At 30.2% G+C, this 25,623-nt stretch overlaps 11 protein-coding genes across 11 annotated transcripts; 3 read left to right on the top strand and 8 right to left on the bottom strand.

Annotated features, from left to right (window-relative positions):
- Positions 1 to 389: 389 nt before the first annotated feature.
- Positions 390 to 2,930, bottom strand: DAP2 (dipeptidyl aminopeptidase; the record flags this gene model as incomplete). The annotated part of the gene is made up of 1 exon (XM_046079687.1): positions 390 to 2,930. One exon carries the CDS (start codon positions 2,928 to 2,930, stop codon positions 390 to 392), a length of 2,541 nt encoding a protein of 846 aa, XP_045933319.1.
- A 588-nt stretch (positions 2,931 to 3,518) lies between these two features.
- On the bottom strand, positions 3,519 to 5,150 carry SLT2 (mitogen-activated serine/threonine-protein kinase SLT2; the record flags this gene model as incomplete). Its single annotated transcript, XM_046079688.1, has 1 exon — positions 3,519 to 5,150. One exon carries the CDS (start codon positions 5,148 to 5,150, stop codon positions 3,519 to 3,521), a length of 1,632 nt encoding a protein of 543 aa, XP_045933320.1.
- Positions 5,151 to 6,375: 1,225 nt separating this feature from the next.
- On the bottom strand, positions 6,376 to 8,667 carry RRM3 (DNA helicase; the record flags this gene model as incomplete). The annotated part of the gene is made up of 1 exon (XM_046079689.1): positions 6,376 to 8,667. One exon carries the CDS (start codon positions 8,665 to 8,667, stop codon positions 6,376 to 6,378), a length of 2,292 nt encoding a protein of 763 aa, XP_045933321.1.
- A 502-nt stretch (positions 8,668 to 9,169) lies between these two features.
- Positions 9,170 to 11,146, top strand: ERC1 (Erc1p; the record flags this gene model as incomplete). The annotated part of the gene is made up of 1 exon (XM_046079690.1): positions 9,170 to 11,146. The coding sequence occupies one exon, from the start codon at positions 9,170 to 9,172 to the stop codon at positions 11,144 to 11,146; it is 1,977 nt and encodes a 658-aa protein (XP_045933322.1).
- Positions 11,147 to 11,348: 202 nt separating this feature from the next.
- Positions 11,349 to 12,038, bottom strand: SCDLUD_004833 (uncharacterized protein; the record flags this gene model as incomplete). Its single annotated transcript, XM_046076793.1, has 1 exon — positions 11,349 to 12,038. One exon carries the CDS (start codon positions 12,036 to 12,038, stop codon positions 11,349 to 11,351), a length of 690 nt encoding a protein of 229 aa, XP_045933323.1.
- A 709-nt stretch (positions 12,039 to 12,747) lies between these two features.
- On the bottom strand, positions 12,748 to 13,875 carry CIC1 (Cic1p; the record flags this gene model as incomplete). Its single annotated transcript, XM_046079691.1, has 1 exon — positions 12,748 to 13,875. One exon carries the CDS (start codon positions 13,873 to 13,875, stop codon positions 12,748 to 12,750), a length of 1,128 nt encoding a protein of 375 aa, XP_045933324.1.
- Positions 13,876 to 14,961: 1,086 nt separating this feature from the next.
- SCDLUD_004835 (sugar porter family MFS transporter) lies at positions 14,962 to 16,569 on the top strand (the record flags this gene model as incomplete). Its single annotated transcript, XM_046079692.1, has 1 exon — positions 14,962 to 16,569. The coding sequence occupies one exon, from the start codon at positions 14,962 to 14,964 to the stop codon at positions 16,567 to 16,569; it is 1,608 nt and encodes a 535-aa protein (XP_045933325.1).
- A 357-nt stretch (positions 16,570 to 16,926) lies between these two features.
- MHO1 (Mho1p) lies at positions 16,927 to 17,904 on the bottom strand (the record flags this gene model as incomplete). Its single annotated transcript, XM_046079693.1, has 1 exon — positions 16,927 to 17,904. One exon carries the CDS (start codon positions 17,902 to 17,904, stop codon positions 16,927 to 16,929), a length of 978 nt encoding a protein of 325 aa, XP_045933326.1.
- Positions 17,905 to 18,892: 988 nt separating this feature from the next.
- On the bottom strand, positions 18,893 to 19,810 carry SUI2 (translation initiation factor eIF2 subunit alpha; the record flags this gene model as incomplete). Its single annotated transcript, XM_046079694.1, has 1 exon — positions 18,893 to 19,810. One exon carries the CDS (start codon positions 19,808 to 19,810, stop codon positions 18,893 to 18,895), a length of 918 nt encoding a protein of 305 aa, XP_045933327.1.
- A 512-nt stretch (positions 19,811 to 20,322) lies between these two features.
- On the bottom strand, positions 20,323 to 22,134 carry SCDLUD_004838 (amino acid permease; the record flags this gene model as incomplete). The annotated part of the gene is made up of 1 exon (XM_046079695.1): positions 20,323 to 22,134. One exon carries the CDS (start codon positions 22,132 to 22,134, stop codon positions 20,323 to 20,325), a length of 1,812 nt encoding a protein of 603 aa, XP_045933328.1.
- Positions 22,135 to 23,083: 949 nt separating this feature from the next.
- Positions 23,084 to 25,315, top strand: DRS1 (putative ATP-dependent RNA helicase; the record flags this gene model as incomplete). The annotated part of the gene is made up of 1 exon (XM_046079696.1): positions 23,084 to 25,315. One exon carries the CDS (start codon positions 23,084 to 23,086, stop codon positions 25,313 to 25,315), a length of 2,232 nt encoding a protein of 743 aa, XP_045933329.1.
- Positions 25,316 to 25,623: the final 308 nt, after the last annotated feature.

The following is a 25,623-nucleotide window of genomic DNA, read 5'->3' on the forward strand; positions in this document are numbered from 1 at the left end:
AAGTTACAAAGAAAGACAAAGAAATCTTTGACAATTTGCTTTCAACTATTGAGGGTAATTTTTTTTTTTTTTTTTTTTTTTTTTGCGAGGGGGCGGTGGCAAAAAAAAAAAAAAAAAAAAAATATAGTTATAAAAGTCTGAAAATCTGCCACCAAATTTTAAATAACAAAACATCATTTTGTACTACTAAGGTTTCGGATATTCGGTATATTTATAAAAAAATCATACAATTTAAACTAATCATACAAAAAAAAAAAATTATACTGGTGTAATCTTTTGGTATAATGTTTTTGAAATATCAAAGAATAAACATTAAGCAAATCCAAAGAAAGAAAGAAAGAAAGAAAAAAAAAAAAAAAAAAAAAAAAGATGTGTTACACAAGTGTATATTACCAATTAATAAAATCATCATTGAAAGCATGGCGAATCCAATTCAACAACTTATCAAAAATAATATTGTTAGCATTATGAAAGCTGATACTATGATCTGAATCGGTGAATACATGGACGTCGTAGTTTTCAATGCCGGCTAGATCCAACATATCCAAAAGCTTTAACGTGTGCTGGAAATGCACGTTATCGTCACCGGTTCCATGCATTAATAAAAACCTGGTAGATTGTGCAATTGATGTGACGTTATGGACACTACACTCTGCATACCCACTCGGGTTCTCCTGAGGCGTGTGCATATACCTTTCTGTATAAATTGAATCGTATAGCCTATAATCTGTCACTGGAGCCACAGCAATCCCATATCTAAATGTATTGCCAGAATCATGTTCTAAAGTTTTCAAAGTTAAATAACCACCGTAGGACCAACCCCAAATAGCTATTTTTTCTTTATTTACGTAAGGTAACGAAGCGTAATGTTTGGCGGCATTGATTTGATCTATTGCTTCATAATAGCCCAAATTATCACGGACAACTGACCTGAATTTTTTTCCTTTGAAACCAGTACCTCTTCCATCAACAACAACTACAATAGCATTTAGCTGCGAGGCAATGATTTGGTTAAATCCTATAGAAAAAGTTTTAGTAACTTGCTGAGAATTTGGTCCACCATATGGGAAAAACAATACAGGATAATAATCATATAAGGCTGGATTAAAATTGTTTGGTAAAACTTCATAATAATTAACAATAACATCACCATCATTTTTTTTGTCTTGACCCAAATTTAATTCGCCAAATTTTTTTTCGGGAATATCAAACCTCTTTAAAGTTTCAGTTAAGTTAGCATTTTTTTCTAGATAGTACAAAGTTTCTCCCCTGATATTTCCTTGAACACGGTCATCCTTACGATCAGAGCGAAAGTTAATAATTTTTTGATAAGGAACAGTTGGACCTCCGTATGTTAACAATGCAAATTTTCCACCCGCAGAGAAAGAGGTAGTATACCAACCGTCTTTAGAGGTGTCCGTTAATTCAATTATTTGACAGGGCTTAAAGAGGTTGACTAGGTACAAATGTCTTTCGATAGAAGATTTCTTTGAGGCTACAAAATAGATATCATTATTAGAATAATCAAAAGACACGTAGCCGTCGACAACCTCCCATTCACCACTGGTCAAGGTAATTAGCTCAGAAGAATTTGCGACTGGAGCATAGACTAAATGATTGAAGCCGTTAATGGGTTTGATGTCTATGTAGCCATCTGCAACTCTTCCTAAAGTATCATTCCTGGGTATAAATTTAACATTTTGGCCAATTTCATGCCATCCTTCACCAGAATTTTCCTGCCTGACCACTGTGAATGAATTATTGTCAGAGGCGTCGATTAGATAAACGAACAAATTATCAAATCCACGATTAGTGGCCTTTGCCAAAATCTTATCATCACCGACCCAAACTACTTCAGAAATAATATAGGAGGAATCAGGTAATTCAAATGAGTGTAGCTCCCCATTATATAAATCAAAAGTGTCCAATTCAACGACAGGGTTCGGAGTGCCTGGTTTAGGATATTTTAAAACACGAAGTTCCGGGTATAAATCATGCCCATCATTTTGTGCATAGTATGGAATCGGAAACTCCTTAACTTCAGTTTCATTAATTTTAAAAAAAACAATGTATCTGCTGTTTGGAGACCACCAAAATGCATAATCATCAGTGATGACTTCTTCTTCATAAACCCAGTCCGGTTTTCCATTGAAAATTAATTCGCTACCGTCGGTTGTGACTTGTTTAATGGTCTTACGCTCTTTGCTAGAGTACACATACAAATTGTTGGCCAATATATATGCAATGTATTGGGAGTCTGGGGACCAGTGGGCGACCGCGATATTTTCTCCAATTTTACTGAAAAAATCATGAGAAATGTCATATAAATAATAGGTACCAAATGACGAATGTCTCCAGTTTTTGACAGTGTCTGATCTAATAATAACTTTGGATAAATCGGGCGAGGCTATAAAAGAATCAATCGTTATATTTGTTCCCTCAAATACAAAATATTTCCCATTTAATAAAATCTTTGCATAGGAGCTATTAAAAACAGATTTAACTAAATATTTATCATTTTCAAATGTTACAAATAATCCCTCATCATTATAAATAGAATCCTCAGTAACCAACCATTGTAAAGTCTTGTATTGAGGGGTGAAAGCTTTAGAACGAACATTTTGAAAATTAATTTTTTCTAAACTTCCGATATTGGAATTAGAACTTTTGTAACTTTTGTTTGATATTGAAAGGTCAGTGTCCTTATATCTACCAATAGTAGCTAAATGGCCAATCTCTCTAATAAAAATTGTAGCTGTCCATAATAAAATAATTAGGAATAAAATCATTTTCATAGAATATTCCCGTACCCTGAATATATTATCATTGCGGTATATTTTTTCTTCTTCGTCGAATGTTTCTTTAGAAGTCTGTTCTTCTTTTTCTTTTTTTTTTTTTTCTTTGGGCGAATTGTTATCAAAATAAAGCATCGTTAAGTAATCTTGAAGGTAAGTTTTATGTGCGTAGATCTTTCTGTATTATATTTTATAGATAAACTAGTTCATGTTTATCTATATGTATATTTTGTAATGTGAAATGGCTACTTTTAATTTAACTTCGAAAAAAAAAAAAAAAAAAAATAAATATAAAAATAAAAAAAAAACCAAGGGGGTAATAAAATAATAAAATTGTATAACTTAATAACAAAATGGCTTTTTTTTTTTTTATTTTTTTTTTTTGCTTGTGTCATTTTTCACGCCTTTGCATTGGTTGTCTTTTTAAAAGAACATAAAGCTAATTATTCCTTCTAGCAAATAGACAAAAAAATTTTATTTCCAAAAAAAAAAAAAAAAAAAAAAAAAAAAAAAAGAAATGAATGAAACCATTAAAGCATCGTTGGTTAATTTTATCTATTCAAGAATGTCTAAATAAACCTAAATAATATAATAAGTAAAAATTTTGGTCTAATCACGTATCAATGATAAAATGTAAAGTCCCTTTTTTATTTATTTATTTTTTTTTCTTAGTATCTTTATACCAAAATTCAAAATTCAAATATATATACATATATATACATATTATAAGTATCTTCTATCTAATCCAAATTCTAATTCTTTTTCAAGATCTAAAAATTCATTTAATACATTATGTTCGTCAATTAAGTTATTGTTTAGATTATCGTGATTGGTGTTATCGTTATTGTTATTTAAACCTTGTACAGTTGCTGAAAATCCTGGAGAATCAGTGAATCTTGATAAATCAGTAGCCTTATCAGCACTGTTCATTCCTAATATCTGATCATCAGGCAATTCCATTTCTTGTGGTCTTGGTGGTAAATCCGTTCCATGCGGTGGTAAATTATCGGCCGAAATGCCTATAAAGGATTCAGAAGCATCATTTGAAGAAGAAGTCGAAAACATATTATTATTCCCTTGTACAACTGAATCATCATTTATATGTTCTATAGCATCAATGGTGTTATTGACCGGTATTCCATTATGGATATTTTCATGAATAGAAAATTCTTCTTCATACATCACAGTAGAGTCTGGTTGTTGCTGTTCTTGTTGTTGCTCTTGTTGTTGTTCCTGCTGTTGTTCGTTAATAAATGGTTGTCTGACAAAATTTCTAAAATCATAAACTTCATTAATTACTAACTGCTTTAAATCATCCAACTCATTGACAGCTTCAAATCCAAAGTCAAAGGTTGTAGCGCAAACTGGTTCATCAGATGGATCATGCCATATAGCTAAATACGGATGTTCTAAAGCTTCATTGACAGTAATTCTTTGTTGAGGATCAAACGCTAACATTCTTTCTAGTAAATCTAAGGCCTCTGGATTGGCCTTTGGATACAATGTGGTAAATGGAACTTTAGGTATAAAACCTAACTGATGAATGTAATCTTGCACATTTTTGGACCCAATTCTTCTTAAAGTAGCCTCGGATGGCGTACCTAATACTTGTAAAATACGATTTAATTGATCCACATAATCTTTACCTTTAAATATTGGCTTGCAACCTAGTAACTCAGCCAATATACAACCTGTAGACCAAACATCAATGGCTTTGGTGTACCCTTGATAACTTAGCATAATCTCAGGAGCCCTATACCATCTAGTGGCTACATATTCTGTCAAAAATTGATTGTTTTTCACTGGGTTTTCACTATAACCTCTTGCTAGCCCAAAATCACATATTTTCAATTGGCAATCCGCATTGACCAATAAATTGCCTGGCTTTAAGTCTCTATGCAAAACATCCGCTGAATGAATATACTTTAGTCCGCATAATATCTGATAAATAAAACTTTGGTAATGTGCATCGCTTAAAGGCTGGCCAGATTTAATGATTTGATGCATGTCACATTCCATTAATTCTTCATACAAGTATAGCCCGTTGAAATTATTTGTCACTTCGTCAAAAACAATATCCACATCATACAAGCAGGTAATATTTTTATGGCCCCTAAAATGTCTTAATAGTTTTAACTCACGTAATGATCTCTTACACAATAATGTCTTGGAGAATATATTAGTTACCTTTTTAATGGCAACAGTTGTATCTTCAGCGGCCTCCATAAACCTAGCACTACATACTATACCGTAAGCACCATGGCCTATTTCTTTGATTAATTGAAATCTTTTATCGACTGTGAAATCTTGATTGAAAACACGAAAGGTGTGGCGTTCGATTGAATTATCTGGCATTTCTTTTGTTTTTTTGTTTTTTTGTTTTTTGTTTTTTCTTTTTTATTTTTTGTTATTATTGATTTTTAGGTTGCAATTGGTAGATTACAAATGTGGTTGATAACTAACTTATAAATCAGGTAGTAGATAATATACACTTTTGTTGTTATTATTGTCTCTTTTATTTAATTATATCAGTTATTTTTTTCTTTCCTTCTTTTCTATTTTTTTTCTTTTTTTTTTTATTCTTAACAGTAAAAGATTTTTAAAGTGAAAAGAAAGAAAGGAAAAGAGAAAGAGAAAGAGAAAGAAAGAAAAAAAATTTTCTTTAAGTTGTTTTATAAAGAACTGTGAATAAATAAATAAATAAATAAATAAAAAAAAAAAAGAAAAGTTTTTTAATAAAATCGGAAAGAAAAAAGAAATTAGTTAATGATTCAATATATATATTTTTTTTTTATTCTTTTTTTTGATGATTTATTAAAACATGCCTTTGAAAATAGGAAAAGTAATTTAATTTCAAAGTTTGGATGTAGTTTATATATAACAGCCTGCCTGGCAACATGGAAAATAATAACCACTTTTTTTTTTTTTTTTTTTTTTTTAATTTAAATACGGAAAAAACAAAAAAAAAAAGACAGAAAAGGGAAAAAAAAAATTACTTACTTAATTAATTAATTAATATTTCCATCGCTTTTGATCTAAAATAAAAACAAATTTTATTGGTTTATTAATAAACCAATAATGGTAATCTACTATAACTCATACTCTTTGTAATGAAGTCCTATCATTGTTACAGAGAAAGTTAATAACGGATACAAATAAACATATTACCATCACTGTTATAAAAAATCTATTTTAACTTTAAAAAAAAAAAAAAGATAATAATGTCACAAAGAATAGCTTAGCTATCGTTGAACAATTCAAAAAAAAAAAAAAAAAAACAATATACGCGACCTAAAAAGAAAAAAGCTATTTTTAACAGCAAAATAAGAAAAAAAAAATTTTTATTTTCGTTTTCATTTCTAAATTTAGAACAAAAAAAATAAAATTGTAAAAAAGTAGTTACAATTGACGCCGAAAGCAACAAACAACGATGATATCTTTTTTTAATATTATAAATGCCTTACGTGATATTCGTACATGAATTTCAAATCTCATTTTATCCCGATTAGTTAAATTAAATGATGACAAAAAAAAAAAAAAAATATATATATATATATATCTTTTCATTTTACCCAGTATTTTACAGCTTCTCTAATGCTTTATAAAAATCCTTTACATTTTTGTTGACCCTGATTTTTCTTGGATCAAAATTCTGAATTTGCAAAGTTTCTTTAGAAACAGCTCTAGAAAGCGCTACATAAATTTGTCCAACTTCAAATATTTTCTTTAAATTGACTTTTAACCTTTCAATTGTTTGTCCTTGAGCCTTGTGAATCGATACTGCCCAACATAAGATTAATGGTAATTGGGATCTTGATATGGTATTTGATGCACCATTAACAGCTTGCTGGTCAATATTATTCCTCCACCTAGATGCCGTTTTTGGTTTTTCAAGTGTGAATTCATCAAAGTTAACTAATTCATCTCTACTGTCAGTTCCACTGTTAGTGGAAAATCTCACTATTGGTAATCTATCATCCAACTTTTCTCTAATAGCAACGTCGATGAAGGATTCCCATAATTTTTTTTCATTATCTCCAACTAAAGCAGTAAAAAAATTCTCGTAATCTTCACCATATCTAAAATTAGGGTTCCCTATGGCTTTCGATAAAAATTTTAGCTTATCAATCAATTCATTATTTAAACTTTTGGCACCTTGCTTTCTTTGTAAAACAATTTTGGTATACAAAAGATCAGTTGTAAAACATAAAACAATCCCTACAGTCCCATTGACTAGGGTATCATCTATGTTCTTCACCATCATGACCTGGGCATCTTCTCTCAATAATAACTCTTTTTCGACCAAGAACGAATTATCCAACAACTTGGTATCATTTTCTATGTCAAATACCATATCGCGCGCTATGAATCTAACTTCCATTCCTGGTAAAGATCTCAACCTTGTGTTATTTGCAAATTCGACTTCCATTCTGGTTGGGTATAATTCAGTCGGTTGAATCCCATCTTCATAAACGACCTCTCTTTCCAAAGATTTTATAAAGTTGATCATAGATGACGACAACCCATCCCCATATCTAACAGCGTTCAACATATCGATTAATTCGTTATCATGTTGTCTGAAAACTTTGTTTAATAAAACAGTTTTTTTAATGGCGGTCTGCCAAACTTTGCTTTCAAAACAAAATTTGGGTTGTTTTTTAGAAAATCTATCCGGAACGGGTGGTAATTGGAAAAAATCACCGGTCATAACCACTTGGACACCACCAAATGGTTTGGTAGGAGTACCTCTTACTGCTCTTCCTACATAATCTAATTTATCCAAAAAATCACCGTCAATCATACTAATTTCATCAATAACCAAAACTTTGGTACGATTCCAACGTTCTATACTATTTCTGTTGTTTTTAACCATACTTGCCAATTTCTCGTTACTTCCTTTACCAATGCCGAAACCACAGAATTTGTTTATGGTGATGCCCCCGATATTGACTGCCGCTAATCCAGTGGAAGCAGTGATGGCAATGGCGTCCCTTCCGTAAATACTTTTCAATTTTTCAATAACTGTTCGTAAAACAACAGATTTACCAGTACCTGCGCTACCCGTATAAAATATGTTCAGTTTGTCATTAATAATATAATCAACAACTTTTTGTTGCTCTCTAGATAAAGTAACACTTTTCTCAACCTTTTTACTTTTATTTCGTAAAGTACTACTTAATTTCCCTCTCAAATCTTTCTTAAACTTTTTGTATGTATCGTTATCTTTTTGATATTTATTAGATAAGATGCTTTTTAAATCTACGGATGGAGAAACATTTTCACTACTGCTGCTATAGTCTTTGTTTTTTGGTGAATTTCCATTGCTATTAGATATGCTGTTTTTATAAGTAAAAGAAGGGTTATATTTTATATCGTCAAATCCACTATTATTTCTACTTAAAGAAATCAAACCGCTTGAAGAAGTTCTTGATTTATTATTAAATAAGTTTTCCACGTTGGTTTTCTGCTTCAATTTCATAATTTTAGCTTGAGTATTGAGGGGTTCATCTTCTCCAAAGGGATCATTATCTAAAGTATTTTGAGAGGATCTTTGAGAAAGAGAGAAAAATCTGGACCCGATAGTGGTGCCATTGTTACTGGTAATAGCACTAATGCTATCTGCAGTAATATTTTCATTATTTGCATATGACTTGTTTCTCTGAATATTTTCTTCCACAAGAATAGTATTTTTTTTTTCCAATTTTGTTAAAGGACCTGAACTATGTTGTTTAATATTTACAGTTGAATTATTATTTGGGCTTTGGGTAGTTGCATTTTTTTTTGATACAAAAAAGCTAGTTAGTGAACTTTGTTTTAATGATGATGATAAAGATTTAGGTTTGGAAACTTTTTTCCTTGATTGTCTTTGCATGGGTTGTGAATTGTTGTTTTTTTATTTTTTATTTTTTGTTCGTTATGGTAAAATGCAACCTAGAATTAGCCGCCAAAATTATATAATAATGATGATGGTAATAAACGTATGAAAAAAGAAAGAGGAAAAAAAAGAAAGAAAAAGGCACGTGATGAAGATGGAATCTTTGCATTATTGTTTACATTTCAATTATAAGAAAATATCATTTTTTTAAGAGCAATTTCAATTTCATCAGTGAATTTTTAATTTTAAATTGAAAATAAAAGCTGTTTGTTTCATCGTACAAAATTATATGTTTTAATTTTTTTTGACCTTTTTTATCACTTTATCCCACGTTGCTGTCAATACGTATTATTAAAACATAATGAACATTTAGTCATTTTCTTTTCTTTTCTTTTCCTTTCTTTTCCTTTCTTTTCCTTTCTTTCCTTTTCTTTTCTTTTTCTTCCCCCTTTACTCTTTTTTCATGGAAAAAAAGTAAAACACTAACGATAACTGACAAATGGGCAGACAATTTAAATTTACAACAGATGAAGGTAGAGCATCCGTAGTTTATTCAACAAGTACAGGTAAAGGTGGATTATATTCTCCAAACGATTATGTATTTAATTCTACAATTGACTCAGCAAGAAATACTAATATTGAAGAGCAAAGTGAAGAAGAATTGTCTCAACAACCCGCCATTACAAATACCACAAGTATCATAAACAGAAATATTGATGAGCTTTATGAAGAAGATATAAATAATGCTTTCGATAGCACAGCAGTACAACCGACAAATTATGAGGTATTAGCTGGTGTTCAACAGCAAAAAAAAAGCGTTCCATCATCGTCATCTTTAAATAGTAGCGAAAATAGTAGCTTGTGCCATACATCCAACAATACTGGCAATATGCAAATGTATGCTTCAATTCAAACTCCTGGTCCAGTACCAGTTTTAAAAAAATATACCAAACATGACAACGGCTCCTCTGAAAATTCTTTAATAGAAGAAGAAAGGACCTTGCTTATAGACAATGACTACTATGCCAATGAAAATAGGCAACAAAGCGAGGAAGAAAATATAACAAATACATGGGAAAACGTGCTAGATTCGGGCTCCATCATATCCACCACATATAAAAGAGAGTGTTATACATTGGTTACAAACTCTATCCCCTTAGTTTTCACATTCGTTCTACAAAATTCTTTATTTTTGGCATCTGTGTTTAGTGTTTCTCACTTAGGAACCAAAGAATTAGGCGGGGTCACTTTAGGCTCAATGACTGCTAATATAACTGGATTTGCAGCTATACAAGGTTTATGTACCTGCTTAGATACTTTATGTAGTCAAGCATATGGTGCTGAAAAATATCATTTAGTTGGAATATATTTCCAAAGGTGCTGCATTATAAGTTTGATTCTTTTCCTTCCAATATTATTTACATGGTTTTTTTGGAGTGAGCAATTATTGTGCCTTTTCATTCCTGAAAGGGAATTGTGTGTATTAGCGGCAAAATATTTGCAAATTGTTGCATTTGGTTTACCTGCTTTTATTTTATTTGAAAGCGGGAAAAGATTTTTACAGTGTCAAGGTATTTTCCACGCATCTACCATAATATTGTTGTTTTGTGCTCCATTAAACGCCATTATGAACTATGTATTGGTGTGGAATAAAACTATTGGCATTGGATATCTTGGTGCTCCATTAAGTGTAGTCATTAATTATTGGCTAATGTGTATTGGACTAATAACTTATACAATATTCACCAAACATAAGGTAAATCCTATGAAGTGTTGGGGTGGACTAATCAAATTTAATCAAGTTTTTAAAAACTGGAACAAAATTTTTAATTTAGCTATTCCCGGGATTGTCATGGTGGAAGCCGAGTTTTTAGGTTTTGAGCTTTTGACGGTTTTTGCTAGTTATTTGGGCGAAGCAGAATTAGCTGCTCAATCAATTGTTTCTACTGTAGCATCTTTAGCCTATCAAGTTCCATTTTCCATAAGTATTTCTACCTCGACAAGAGTCGCTAATTTTATAGGCGCTAAACTCTGGGAAAATTGTATCAGAACATGTAAAATTTCGTTACTATTATCATTTGCAGCAAGTATTGTTAATATGACAATAATTGCTGTATTTAGAAATGGTATAGCCGATATGTTTTCTACTGACAGCCAAGTTATCTCAATTGTCTCTAAGACTTTATTGATTTTGTCAGCAATGGAAATCTTTGATGCGTTTAATGCTTGTACAGCAGGATGTCTAAGAGGTCAAGGCCAGCAGAAGATTGGAGGTATCATAAATGTTGCTGCATTTTATTTGATCGGTGTTCCATTGGCATATTTTTTAACATTTAAGTGGAAAATGGGTGTGGAGGGATTATGGCTAGGTGTTATGGCAGGCTTGATGTTTATGTCATTTGCCCAATGCTATGCTGTTTTCAACTGTAATTGGAAATCTATAATCAGTCGTGCAGAATCTAGGAATGAAGATTAACCTTTAATTTTTATTTTACATTTTAATATATCAGTATAAACAAATTACATATATATATATATATATATGTATGTGCATTGGACATTGTTAAAAAAAAAAAAAAAAAAAAAAAAAAAAATAAAAGTAAAAATAAAAATACCTATCATTCTTATTTTTTATTTTTATTTTTCATGTACATCTTGTAATTATATTGTTATTTGTTTCATATTTCGTATTCATTTAAAACTTTTGCCAAATTGCTATACAACCAGGGAACACTTTTATTCTTTTCTACTATTATGTTTTGGAAAAAAGCTATAGCCTGTTCTGTGGTGATATTTTGTGACAATGCATATTTATTAATTTCACTAGTTAATGCGCCTCGTCTTTGTAATGTTCTTATTTTTGATATTCTTGATAATTGCCCTTTACCATATTTTTTCTCAAAATCTTGTACTTGTTTTTTTAATTTATTTTCATATTCATAATATACTTCGGAGACACTTTCTGGTGCTTCTTTCATTGCCAGGTTAAAATTTTCAATTTCTGATGAATGCTTATCAGAGATTTCTTTTCTTCTTTTATACAATGTTGAATTAGGGGAACGCCTTTTATTTGAAAAGTTCGATATATCTTTCGAAGGCGTCGTAGCATTGATGTTATCACCAATTGGATTATCTATTTGTTTGTTTGCAACAAATATTTGATCGCAAGGTTTTGTTGCAATTATTTTTTTATTTATATCATCCAGCACAGTTAAAATGTCCTGATTTTGTTTTTTTATGCTTTGCAATAGACTCTTTATTTCTTGATCATTATTTGAAGTACTTGATTCATTGAAAATAGTGTCCAATTTAATTGCTTTATCATTAATCTTTTTCACAGCATCTTCTATCCCGTCCAGTATAGTCATTTATACTTTTCTTTCTTCTTTACTATCGTTGTAATTCTAAGTATTTATTTAAATTTTTTTTTTTTCATTTGATAATTGGGAAAAATAAAAATAAAAATAAAAATAAAAAAAAAAAAAAAAAGGAAATAAATAAAATAAATAAATAATAAAAAAAAAAAAAAAGTTTTATTTTGGATATGAACATAAAACCGTACAGGTTCTTAAGTCCATTATGAATAAATTATATTATTTTTATTATTTTTTAGAAAAAAAAAAACAATATTGACATAATTGCATATATATATATATATATATATATAAAATTATGAAACCTACGTGAATAAGTTAAATATTTTTTGCTAATACTTTATTTACAATAATTAAAAAATATACTCTTGTAAGATGTAGTTTATCATATTTTACTAGCTTATAAGAGAATCTCATAAAAGATAATATAACATTGCTATAATTACCATTATATGTTTGTGTCCAAAAAATCTTTCTCTCTCTCTTAACAAAGATAAATAATAATATACAAACAAATATCAACTATACAACTATGTATGTAAATAAGGATATAAACATATAGTCAAATATAACCTTCCAATACTATAGAAACAATCCGATTTATAAAAAATATTTATAGATCCATCGGTAATTTCCTAATGAGAATAAAAACAACTACATTAAGAAAAAAAAAAAAAAAATTGTTTAAATATATGTTCGAAAATTAACTTTCATTTTTCTTTGATTTTTTCGATTTTTGAGACTCTTCTTCTATTTTTTGATTTTCTTCATCCATCTTTCTCTTCTTGGCTTTATTTATTTCTTTGGAAAATACCGTAGACAACTCATCAGGGTTAGAAATTTCCAATAACGCCTTATTAAAATTAGACAACTCAATTGTAACTCCATCAATTTCAATTGTGTTGTGTTCATTGGTAATTTCGGATGCTTCTTCCTTTTCATATAAATCTTTGATAGATTCTTCATTGAAAAATAATGGCAATGCAGGTGAAAAATTAGATTTCAATAAAATGGTTCTCAAAGAATATTGTTTATTTGAAAGTAGAAACTTAGTAATAGATTCAATATTTTCCACCATTTCCTTATTAGTAAACCAGTTTAAGGCACCTAGATGAATATTCATAGTGGTACCTCTTGGAACTTTAGCTGGTATTTTATTCAAGTATATTTTTTTAATAGAATTATACAATACCGTTTCACTCAAAGTATGCTTGCTATTACTACCATTACGTGTCTTAATAGGTATAGGAGTAGTGGTAATTTTGTTGTAAGCTTTACTACCTAATAATTTTGGTAAAGTTGTAACCAAAGAATCATCGGTTAAAATCAAACTAAAAGTGTTTATGAAAACTCTTCTCTTCTCAAAAGATTTGTATGTAGTCTTCAAATCTTTACCAGTGATAACATTATTAATAACAATACCTTCCTTTTCTTTTAATTTATATAAAATAGATTCTTCATTATCAATATCCAAATTTAACTTTTCAGCATCATTTTCCTTCAAAATCAACAAAGTCTGGAAATCTTTTGGTAAATCAACAGAAGCTTTTAACCATTTTGAATACAAGGAATTTTCAACTGGGAGTAACAATGGCTTAAATATTAATTTATTTGGAGTACCTGTAAATGTTTTGTTGTTAATGGCAATTAGTTGTAAACTGTCTAATAATTCTTCTTCATCGTCTTCTAACAATACTTTTTGATTCCTTTCAGAAATTTCAATTTTTTTATCTTTTAAATATTTTTCAATGGATTTTACAGCATTTTCGATTCTTTTTTTTGGGATGGTTTCCTTTGAAGTATTGACTTTATTAGATTTGGTTTTAGTCATCTTTATTTTTTTGTTTTTGTTTCTATTTTTATTTTATAACTTACACAAATAGGAATTTCTTTTTTCTTTTCTTTCTTAAAGCCTTTATTTTACTTTTTTATGTTAAAAGAGTTAAAGATGATGATAAAAATTTGACATGTAAATCCAATAAAAGGTTACTTTTAGTAGTAATATATTTTTTCTTTTCTTTTTAACATCAGCTTTAAGATATATTTTAAAATTTTTTTTTCTTCAAAGAATTTGATTTTATTTGAAAAAAAAAAAGAAAAAAAAAAAAAAGAAATGTTCAAAAAAAAAAAAAAAAAAAAAAAAAAAAAAAAAATAAAAACAACAACGAAGCCCTATTTTAGGTTATATATAACACGTGACACGTTAGTGACCCGGTCCTTCAACAAACTTTGGCAAAAAATTCACAGCATTGTTTTAAAGTATAAAATTCCACATTCAATCTTGATTTGTGTCATCAGAAATAAACCAAAAAAGAAAAAAAAAAAAGAAAATTAAAACAAATGTATTATTTTTGGAAATATAGAGAGTATTAAACCCTTGGGTTATATAAACTAATCCGTTTCAAAGTAAATATTTCATATATAGTTTATCAGCTATGTTTTTCCTTTTTCTATCCAGGTTACAAGCCACACATATATATTTTTTTGGTAGTACAAAAGTTCCTAAAATAGCAATATGTGCGCAAAAATCTGGTGCCAGTCTTTTTTTCCTTTTTTTTTTTTTTTTTTTTCCTAATTATAATAGCATAAAAAATATGTAATATTATTAAACTCAAAATAGCAATAAGCTAAACTTTGGTTATGCTATTTCTATTTTTTAACTTATATCTTTCAAATCAAAAATTATATTTAAAGTGAGTCATTTGCAACAAATTTAATAAAGGTCGATACTTTTTTTTTTTTTTTTTTTTCTTTTTTTTTTAAATCTTTTAAGCAAATCGCTATATCAATTCAAAATAAATTTTCTTTCTTATTTTTAAAAAGAAAAAGAAAATAAAAAAACAACTCTCCAGTAAATATTATTCTATTAAACAAATAGAATAACAGGAAAAAAAAAATAAAAAAAGTTTCTCAAATAATGCTTTCAGCAGCTAATAAAAAAAGTTTAACTGCAACATCTATGGTTTCGACAAGTTCCTCCGAAAACTTCTCCATTAATTCAACAAACAATAATGACTTTTATTCTGTAGCTTCTTACACTAATGAAGAAACCATCTCTTCAAAAGAAAACGAGGGAGAAAATACTATTGATTCGATTGCAATTATAGCAAACAAATCTTTGACTAATGATAATTCTAGCTCACGGGCTGGTTTAACTTTGATATGTATTTTCCTTTCTTTTACGGGATTAATATTTGGCTGGGACGTTGGTACTATTGGTGGTATTACCAACATGACAAGCTTCAAAAATCATTTTGGCACTCGAATTGATTCAATTACTGGTGAGAAATATTTGCCCTCTTTATTGGTCGGTGGAATCATCTCTATTTTTAATATTGGTTGTGCTGCTGGGGGATTAAGCTTGGCTAGAATAGGTGACACTTATGGTAGAAAAATCGGTATATACCTAGCTTTGATTGTTTATTTAATCGGCTTATTTATTCAAATAACATCTGTTTCTGGTAAATGGTATCAGTTTTTCATCGGAAGAATTTTCACTGGTTTAGGTGTGGGGTCCACTTCTGTTTTGGGTCCTATGTTTATCAGTGAGTCTGCCCCAATTGATATTCGTGGTAGAATGATTTCTATGTATCAAGTCATGTGTACCTTTGGTATCTTGGCTGGTAATGTTACTAATTTCATTTGTGTGAAAATTCTATTATCTTCAGCAACTAATCGACAGTGGATTATTCCAATAGCTATTGGTATTTTATGGGCTTTTTTTGTATTTATTGCTGTAATAATTGCTCCCGAGTCTCCAATTTACTTGCAAGAAAAAAAATTGAAACAAGAAAATACAAACAATAAAAAAGTGTTTTTTTTTAATCCATTAAAAAATGGGAATTCATTATACTTACGTTTATTTATCGGAATCATGATTATGGTTTTTCAACAAACTTCTGGTGTGAATTACTTCTTTTATTACGGCACCTCATTATTTGATTCTATTGGTAGTTCTGACCCATATTTAACTGCTATTATTTTGTCTGCTGTTAACTTTGGTACCACGTTAAGTGGCATATCCCTAGTTGATAAATTGGGGCGCAAAAAACTATTGTTTTATGGTTCCATAGGATGCTTTATCTCCATGTTTGTTTATGCTTCTGTTGGACAGTTTTGTGGTGGTGCTATTCATGTGGCCACAATAATAATGATACTTTTCACTTGTCTTTTCATAATTTCCTTTGCGATTACTTTGGGCCCAGTCAGTTTTGTTGTTATTTCTGAATTGTTCCCTGCTCATTGCAAGAATTTATGCATGGCTATTTCCACTTTATTTAATTGGCTATTTAATTTTTTGATAGGGTTTTTCACACCAATTATTACTTCTAAGATTGGTTTTAGTTTTGGTTATGTATTTGCAGCTTTCATGTTAATCTCAATTTTTTTCGTTTTCTTTATGGTGCCAGAAACAAAAGGACTAACATCTTTTCAAATTGAAGAAATTTATTCAGGTAATAGAGGAAATTGTGCCAGTCAGCAAGAATCCTGTAAAAAAGAAATTTCAACGGAAAATGATTTCTAAAGTTTATTTTGGACCATAGCAAGTTTAAACTTTTTACTTTAATATTTCTCTTCTTTCCTTTGCCATCCAACTATATACATAACCACGAGAAAAAAAAAAAAAAAAAAAAAAAAAAAATTTAACGTAATTAGATAAAAAAAAAAATATTTCATAAAACATAAATTAATTTAAACCAGTAGAATACATCAGAAATATAGATATATATGTATATAAAGATTGACAGCTAAAATAGATATATACATACATACATATATATATATATATGTAGTAACAGAAATAAACAACATTTTTTAAATAAAAATCATACCGGTTTGGTAATAAGAAGTAATAATAATAATAATAAAAACGTTAAGTAAATCATAAAACACAATATCCTGCGGCATAACTAACACTGCTTTCGGTTAACCGCGTACATTGGTTACTCTGCGAATAAGCGCACCATTTAAAAGAAGTTTTTTTGTCACCCAATGCACATAATATAACAGAAAGTGGTCGTTCGCCACAGATAGTATCACCAGTGACCTCTAAATATTTCTTAAATGCATCATAAGCCTCTATTCCTGATTCATCTTCCAAAACTCTCATTGCACCCTTATCGATGATTTCTATAGATTTATAGATCGGAATGGTTAACTTCCTTTGAATAGCAGATTGCAACTGAGTTATTTTATTACATTCTCGGTACGCTTTTTCCAATTCTTCATTACTATGTACATATGCAGTATAATCAAATCTAAACCCCCAGTGGCAAAAATCCGAACTGATGATAAAAAGTGAATGGGAATCATTATCCATATATTCTCTTAAAGTCTCACCAATGGCAAAGTCAATATTTCTCACATTATGAGAAATCAAAATGGGAATAATTTTAGCGTGTGTGTTATCAGCCTTATTCAAAAGGTATTTAATAGTACTAAATTGCATTTCCAAACAGTGTTCGTCTTTATCTGCCTCTTTTTCCAAATAGATAAAGGGATTGTCTATACCACGATTAATTAGTTCTCTGGTTATATCAGTATTGACATGCAAATCGCCAAATGGAGTTTCACAACGCCTGAATTTGGAGACACATGCCCTATTTTGAAAATACAGATGATGCGAGGGACCTAATACAAAAATATTAGTAGTGTTTGCATCGATGGCTAAACGGCTATATGCTTTCCCCAAGATTCTGCCACAGTATTGGTAGCCAGCATGGGGTGCTAGTATAATTCTTGCCTTTGGACTTGTATTATCTTCAGGTTCGGTAATGATATCGCTGAACAATGCACTTAGAGAAGAGACATTTGAGCTATACCAAGAACCCGAATGGGTGGCTGGACGGGTTTCAGACATGTTTATTTTAGTATATTTGTTATTGGTGTTGTTTTTATTTCTTTATCTTTTTTTTTTAAGTTTTCAGTTTTTTGATTATTTAATGAAAATAAAAAAATCTTGCTAATCATTTTGATATTGTACGTTATTGTTTAAATACTTAATATTTAAGGGGGTCATCAGTCTTAAAATTGAGAAATAGATACAATTAATTATTTAATTAATATATTTGGAGAAACAAAGTACATCCCTTCCCTTTTTCCCCTGTTCTCGTTTTTCTTTTTCTCGTCTTTTCTTTTCCCTTTTCCCGTTTTCTCATTTTCCCGTTTTCTCATTTTCTAATTTCTCGTTTTCCCATTTCTCATTTTCCCATTTCTCATTTTCCCATTTCTCATTTTCCCATTTCTCGTTTTCCCATTTCTCGTTTTCCCATTTCTCGTTTTGCCATTTCTCGTTTTGCCATTTCTCGACTTTCCCTGTTTCGTTTTCCCTTGTCTTGACTTCCCTTGTCTTGACTTCCCTTGTCTTGACTTCCCTTGTCTCGACTTCCCTTGTCTCGACTTCCCGTGTCTCGACTTCCCTTGTCTCGTTTTCTCTTGTCTTGACTTCCCCTGTCTCGTTTTCCCTTTTCCTTGTTCACGACCCTTACCCCCCCCCCCCCCCCACACATTCAAAAAAAAAAAAAAAAAGCAAGAAAAAGCAAGAAAAACTTCAAAGTCCGAAATACCATACGGAATTGGCCAATCGCTTCAAAAAAAATAAAGAAAAGATAAATAAAGAAAATAATAATCATCATCATATATGACAAAATTTTAATATAAAACTCAATAGTTTTTTTATATATCATACACATAAAGGAAAACAAAACATAACAAAACAAAAACAAAACACATACACATTATGTAACAAGTATACATGTATATTATACATTTTGTCTCTTTTTGTCTTTTTTTTATCCTTTCCTTGCTCTACCAACATCACGACAGGTTTCACACTACCATCTTTCTAATCATTCGTTATCATCTTCATCCTCATCTTCATCAGAATCACTTCTATCATCCAATTCTTTGTTTTCCAATAATGCCTTCAATTCGGCATCTTCCGTAGCAGTAACGGCCTTTGGAGTCATTGTGACATTGCAAACACCGTTAAACTTTGTGATGACTTCTGAAATCTTATTAATGGCCTTTTCCAAGTGCTCAATACCTTTAGTTTTATCCAACGCTTGTGTGGTTAAAACATATAATGGAGCGGCAACCAATTTTACTTTTATTTGCATTTGTTCAGTTGATACATCCTCTGCTGCCTTTAAAGCTTCTTTAATTGCATCGATACCTTCATAGCCAAAACAGGAAACTTCCACATCAGATCTGATCTTAACAGCTTGCGGGGTTAGACGTCTAGCAATCTGGGCTTGCAAATCTTTTAAAACCTCAACACTTGGTGCTTTAATCTCTGTTTCTAAAATACTAGGATCAGTAATAGACATTTTAAAAGCATCATAAGCATGTCCGTATTTTCGACTTAATGGCCAAGCAATAGATTCATATAGGGTCTCCAATGGAATATTGTATTTCTCAGCACATTGTCTTAAAATAGCGTTAACGGCTTTAGACTTCTGATATCTCTCTTCACATTTGATAATATCTTCAGATGAGACACGTCTTTTGGACAAATCGATGTAACCCTTTTCTTTGTCAACACGTAAAACAACAACAACTTCATTTTTACCAACACGAATCAATTTTTGAATGGAACGAATACGTCTTCTGGATAATTCACTTAATAGAACCATACCTTCAATATTATCATATTCTAATAATTTAACATAAGCCCCCATTTCGGCAATCTGCTGAACATTGACCATAACAACATCATCAACTTCTGGGTACTTATTCTCATAAAATCTACAGTGTGTGGTGGACATGTTTCCCTGGTATTGATTTTTTTCTTTTCTTTTTCCTTTCTTTTTTTTCCTTTCTTTTTTTTTTTTTTATTAACTTCCAATAAAGTAGATGGTTTCAATGTATAAAATAAAAAAAAAAAAAAAAAAATAAAAATATAAAAAGAAGAAAAAAAATTTTTTTTTGTATTTCTTTTTTTTTTGTCATACAGATTAAATTTTTTTTTAGTTTGTTTGTTCTTTTTTTTACTCTTAAAAAGGAAAAATTAGACAAAAAATTATTTCTTTTTTTTTTTTTTTTTTTTTTTTTTTTTTTTTTTCATTAATTTATTTTTTTCGCATCATTTTGTACGATAAGTTACATCTTTTTGCTTTTCTAAAAGTCACGTGATTATTACATAATGGTAACAATTGCCAGTATTTTAAGATTAAACAACCAATGCAACAATAATTAAAAAAAAAAAAAAAAGAACGATCATTGCAATTTTAAATAATACAAACTACAGTAAAATAGATCTACATCACTACATAAATAATCAGCACCAAGTATGATATAGCCTAACCAATAAGGATTTTTGTCTTAATATCTCCTTTTCAACTTCAATTTCGTGTTTTAAAACAACTGGATCAACATCTCTTTTCCCACTATCTAGATCCATTTCATCTGCTTTAACATATAATTTCCAATTTTTGGAATATATTTTATGTCCAATATAACATGCAATTAAAATAGGAAATGATAGGTATCCCTCAAAAAATGATTCTGCATCAGCGCCATCACCACCAACAGGAAACAATGAAGTCCAGAAAGATGCAATCAAAATTAAAATAATAATAAAAATACCATAAACTGAACCCCATACACCCGTCAAAGATAAATAGGGTAGATCATCAAGAGATTTATTTTGTACCTTCATCGCATAACGGAATCTAACATGTGCTAAATTAATAGATAACCAGCAAAATAATGTTGACAATCCAGATAGAGCACTCAACCACGTGAAAACTTCAGACTCTTTATCACTAGCAGCAACAAATGATAATAACCCAAAAATCAAAGTTGCGATAATAGCATAAATTGGTCTACCCTTTTTATCAACATGCCCCATAATTTTTGGACAATACCCAATCTCAGCCATGGATGCAATGGACCTTGAACAAGCATAGACTGCGCTATTGGCTACTGAAATGATAGCAATCAGTATAATAGCATTCATTAATGATGGCAAACCCTTAATCTTTGCATTTTCAATGGCAATAACTAAAGGAGATGCGGCTGCATCTACTGAACTGGAGCCATTTAGTAACCTTGGGTCATTGTAGGGAACTAAACAACCCACCAAAGTCAATACAGTGATATATGATAATGAAATAATCCAAAAAGATTTTTTGGAAGAACTAGGCAATGTTTTTCTTGGATTGCTGCTTTCGGCAGCAGCCAAACAACATGTTTCTACTCCACTGAAGCTAAAACCAGCAACCACAAAATTACTGGCCAAACCTTGAAATCTGTGTCCCTTTGTATAACCAACAAAAGCACCGGGATCATGCCAATATGCACCTCCAATATATTTGTGGGTTGGCCCACCACCACAAGTCAATACTATACCCAATATGAAGAATCCGATTATCGCTAAAATTTTAATTAAACTCAACACAAATTCGGTTTCACCAAAAGACTTGACATCTAAAAAATTTGCCAATACAATGGCCACGTAAAAAATAACCACCCATGCGTCGGAGTTAATAGTTCTGTTCCAATATTGAATAGTAATAGATGCAGCAACTAGTTCTAATGGAAGCAAGACCAACCATTGAAGAGCATAATTGCTTACAACAGCAAATGCATATGAAGGTTCAATAAATCTTGTAAAATATACATTAAAACCGCCATTTACGGGATAAACAGCAGCCAATTCTCCTAGTGCGTTCATGACCGTAAATAATGCAGTACTTATAATAGTCCAATCAATGACTAACGAGGCTGGACCGCCCGTAGTTAATGCTTGTCCACTGTTAACAAATAAACCGGTACCTATACTGCCGCCTACTGCTAAAAATACTAAATGTCTAACTGATAAATCCTGTTTTAATTTGTCAGTATTAGTTTGTTCTATACGAACATTATCATTATTATCATTATTAATATCGTTATTGGAATGAACTGTTTTGCTTTCATTGGAAAGTTCTAAATCATCGTTAAAATATGTATGCTCTTTACAATCATTAGTGTTCTTTTCTGATTGACTAATTATGCTATTACTATTAATATTACTGACAAATGAATCACTTTTCACCTTTGTACTGTCAGTTCCTTGGGACCTTATACTGTTTAATAACCTTTCCATTTGTTGTATATATGTGAAATGTGTTTAGTTTTTGGTTATTATGTGTGATAGTATTTAGCAATCTTATCAAATGAAGAGATGAAGAAATAACTCAAATAATTGATTATATTTGGATTACACATAGTGCTTGTTTAATGAATACATTTTAATAAAAAAATATATATATATATATATAGAGAGAGAGAGAAAATAGTTAAAACTTATTATTTTTATATAAGATGATTTTCAAAAATGCGTATTAGAAGTATATATATATGCCAAGGAATGAATGAATAAATGAATGATGAGAAAATAGAGGAATCAATTAAGCAGCTTCTTCACTGGTAGCCAAAAGAACTTTTTTTTTTTTTTTTTTTTCACTCCTTTTTCCTTCTTTCTTTTCAAGTTTATCAAAAATGCTTATCGTTTTATACATTTTGTTTTATTCTTTTTTTTTTTTTCTGCATTGACTCATTTGCACTAAATCTATTAGATTTATAAGGCTTTTCTTTTTCTTTTTTTTCCATTTGCTATTAAAAGATGTGTATTACCTACTAATAAATATTAAATTAACGTGCCTTTCAAACGGCATTTCCATTTATATTTCCATTTATATTTCCATTTATATTTATATATATAAAAAAAAAAAGGCAAAAATAAACAAATTGGCGCCATTTGTATCATATTTTTTATAATGGTACTCTCGGACTTCGGACTTTGCTAAAATGCTTTTTGTATATTTTTGACCATTTCTTTTTTTTTTTTCAATTTTTTTTTTCAGGCTTTTTGGTATTGCGATATATATTAAAAAAAAACGAAAAATAAAAAGAAATAACTAACTATACAAATAAAGTTTTTTTTTTTTTTTTTTTTTTTTTATATATATATCTCCCAGTTAGTTGATAATTTAATCTCAAGAAGAACACAACAAAACACACACACATAAACTTGTAGCATCGAAACAACTAAAATGGTAGACGGGAAATTGAGCAAGAAGTTTGACGTTGATTTTGTTCCAACTATCAGTGATAGCGAAGATGATATTCCTGATTTAGAAATATCCGATGCAGACGAAGAACGTGATACTGTTACCGTTAAGAAATCGAAAAAAAAGACAAAGACAAAAAAATCAAATAAAGTAAAAAAGCAAACCGATGATATAGATGAGGATGTACACGAAGATATTAACCCTGATTTTCAATTCAATTTAAACGAAGAAGATACCTATATCACTGGAACTGAGAATGGTTGGAATTTTGGTGATGATGAAGACAAAGAGGATACTACCAATAAATATGTTGATTTAGATGGAATTATTAAAAGAAAGGGTGGTTTAGTTAATATTGTAGGTTTGGAAAATGAAGAAGAAGAAAAAGAAAAAGAAAAAGAAAAAGAAAAAGAAAAAGAGGATGATGATGAATTAGCTATGGATGGATTTGGTATGGGAACAATGCTTCAAAAACATGAAGAGGAAGAAGAAGAAGAAGATAATGATGATGATGAAAAAGAAAGTGAAAATGAGAAGGAAGAATTAATTTTAGACGGCAAGATAAATAAGGATGATGTGGAAGAAAAAGATTCAAAAGAAGCTGAAGCCGCATTTTATGCTCCTCACACAGAAAGTGAAGACGCCAAAAAATCAGTTCATAAATCGTTTAATTCATTATCGTTGTCTCGTCCAATCCTAAAAGGTTTAAACGCTTTAGGTTATACTACTCCATCTCCGATTCAAAGTGCCTCCATTCCAATTGCCTTATTAGGTAAAGATATCATTGCTGGTGCTGTTACTGGTTCTGGTAAAACCGCTGCGTTTATGATTCCGATCATTGAACGTTTATTATACAAGCCAACCACAATGCCAGCTACAAGGGTTATTGTGCTAACGCCAACCCGTGAATTGGCACTTCAAATTTCTGATGTGGGTAAAAAAATTGCTAAATTTGTCAACGGTGTTTCCTTTGGGTTAGCTGTCGGTGGTTTGAATTTAAGACAGCAAGAACAGCAATTGAAAAGCAGACCAGATATTGTTATTGCAACTCCAGGTAGATTTATTGACCATATTAGGAACTCACCCTCATTTTCAGTGGATTCTGTAGAAATTTTAGTCCTAGATGAAGCCGATAGAATGTTAGAGGAAGGGTTCCAGGATGAGTTAAGTGAAATTATGTCTTTACTACCAAGCAAAAGACAAACTATGCTATTTTCTGCAACGATGAATTCTCGTATTAAACAATTAATCTCATTATCTTTGAAACAACCCGTTAGGATTATGATTGATCCTCCAAAGCAAGCAGCTAATAAATTGACCCAAGAGTTTGTTCGTATTCGTAAAAGAGAAAATTTGAAACCGGCTCTATTATTTAATCTATTGAAAAAGCTTGATAATGCGGGGCAATCAAGAATTGTCGTTTTTGTTTCACGGAAAGAAATGGCCCATAGATTAAGAATTATCTTGGGTTTATTGGGTATGAAAGCAGCAGAATTGCACGGGTCCTTATCACAAGAACAACGGTTGCAATCTGTTACCAATTTTAAGAATTTGGTAGTTCCAGTTTTGATTTGTACTGATTTGGCTTCTAGAGGGTTAGATATTCCAAAGATCGAAGTGGTTATAAACTTTGATATGCCTAAAACTTATGAAATTTATTTGCATAGAGTTGGTCGTACGGCAAGAGCTGGCAGAGAGGGTCGCTCGGTCTCATTTGTGGGAGAAAGTGCCCAAGATAGAGCCATTGTCAGATCAGCTATTAGTTCGCTTTCTTCAAGTACTGGTCGTGGTAAAGCTTTAGGCAGAAACGTTAATTGGAATGATGTAGAAAACATAAATAAGATAATTGATGCTAAAACAGAGGTGATAGATGATGTTTTGGAGGAAGAAAAACAAGAAAAGGAAATATTGAGGGCTGAAATGGAAATTAAAAAGGGTGAGAATATGTTAAAACATAAACAAGAAATTCAGAGTAGACCAAAAAGAACTTGGTTTCAAAGCGAAAAGGAAAAGAAAAACTCAAAAATGTTACAAGTGCTTTCTGAAACGAAAAAACCAACCAATGCTAGAAAGAGAAAGCAACAAGAAGCTAGAGAAGATGTTGAGCGATCGTACAAGAAAACTCAAAAAGATCGTAAAGAAGATCAAGATCGTTACATAAAGAGACAAAAGAAAAATGATGGTAAAAAGAAAAAAAAAAATAGTAGGAGATAGACAATTCCTTTTTTTTTCTTCTTTATATGTATATATATATATATATATATATATATATTTACTAGGAGCATGTACAATATTGAATTGCTTTATGAAATTTCTATCTTAGTTTAAATAATGGGCCTCGAGGAATGTAATTAATCGTTGTTTAGTTCTGTAATATGCAAATTCTTAGAAGTTGCAGTAAAAGAAAAAAACAAAAAAAAAAAAAAAAAAAAAAAAAAATAAGAAAAAGGAACAAATATTTTTTTGTTTTTTTTTTTTTTTTTTTGGAAAAAATATCTATCACAAATAAAGTTTGAATTTTA

Source organism: Saccharomycodes ludwigii, chromosome VI (assembly GCF_020623625.1).
Source record: "Saccharomycodes ludwigii strain NBRC 1722 chromosome VI, whole genome shotgun sequence".
In the NCBI taxonomy this organism is placed as follows: Eukaryota; Fungi; Ascomycota; class Saccharomycetes; order Saccharomycodales; family Saccharomycodaceae; genus Saccharomycodes; species Saccharomycodes ludwigii.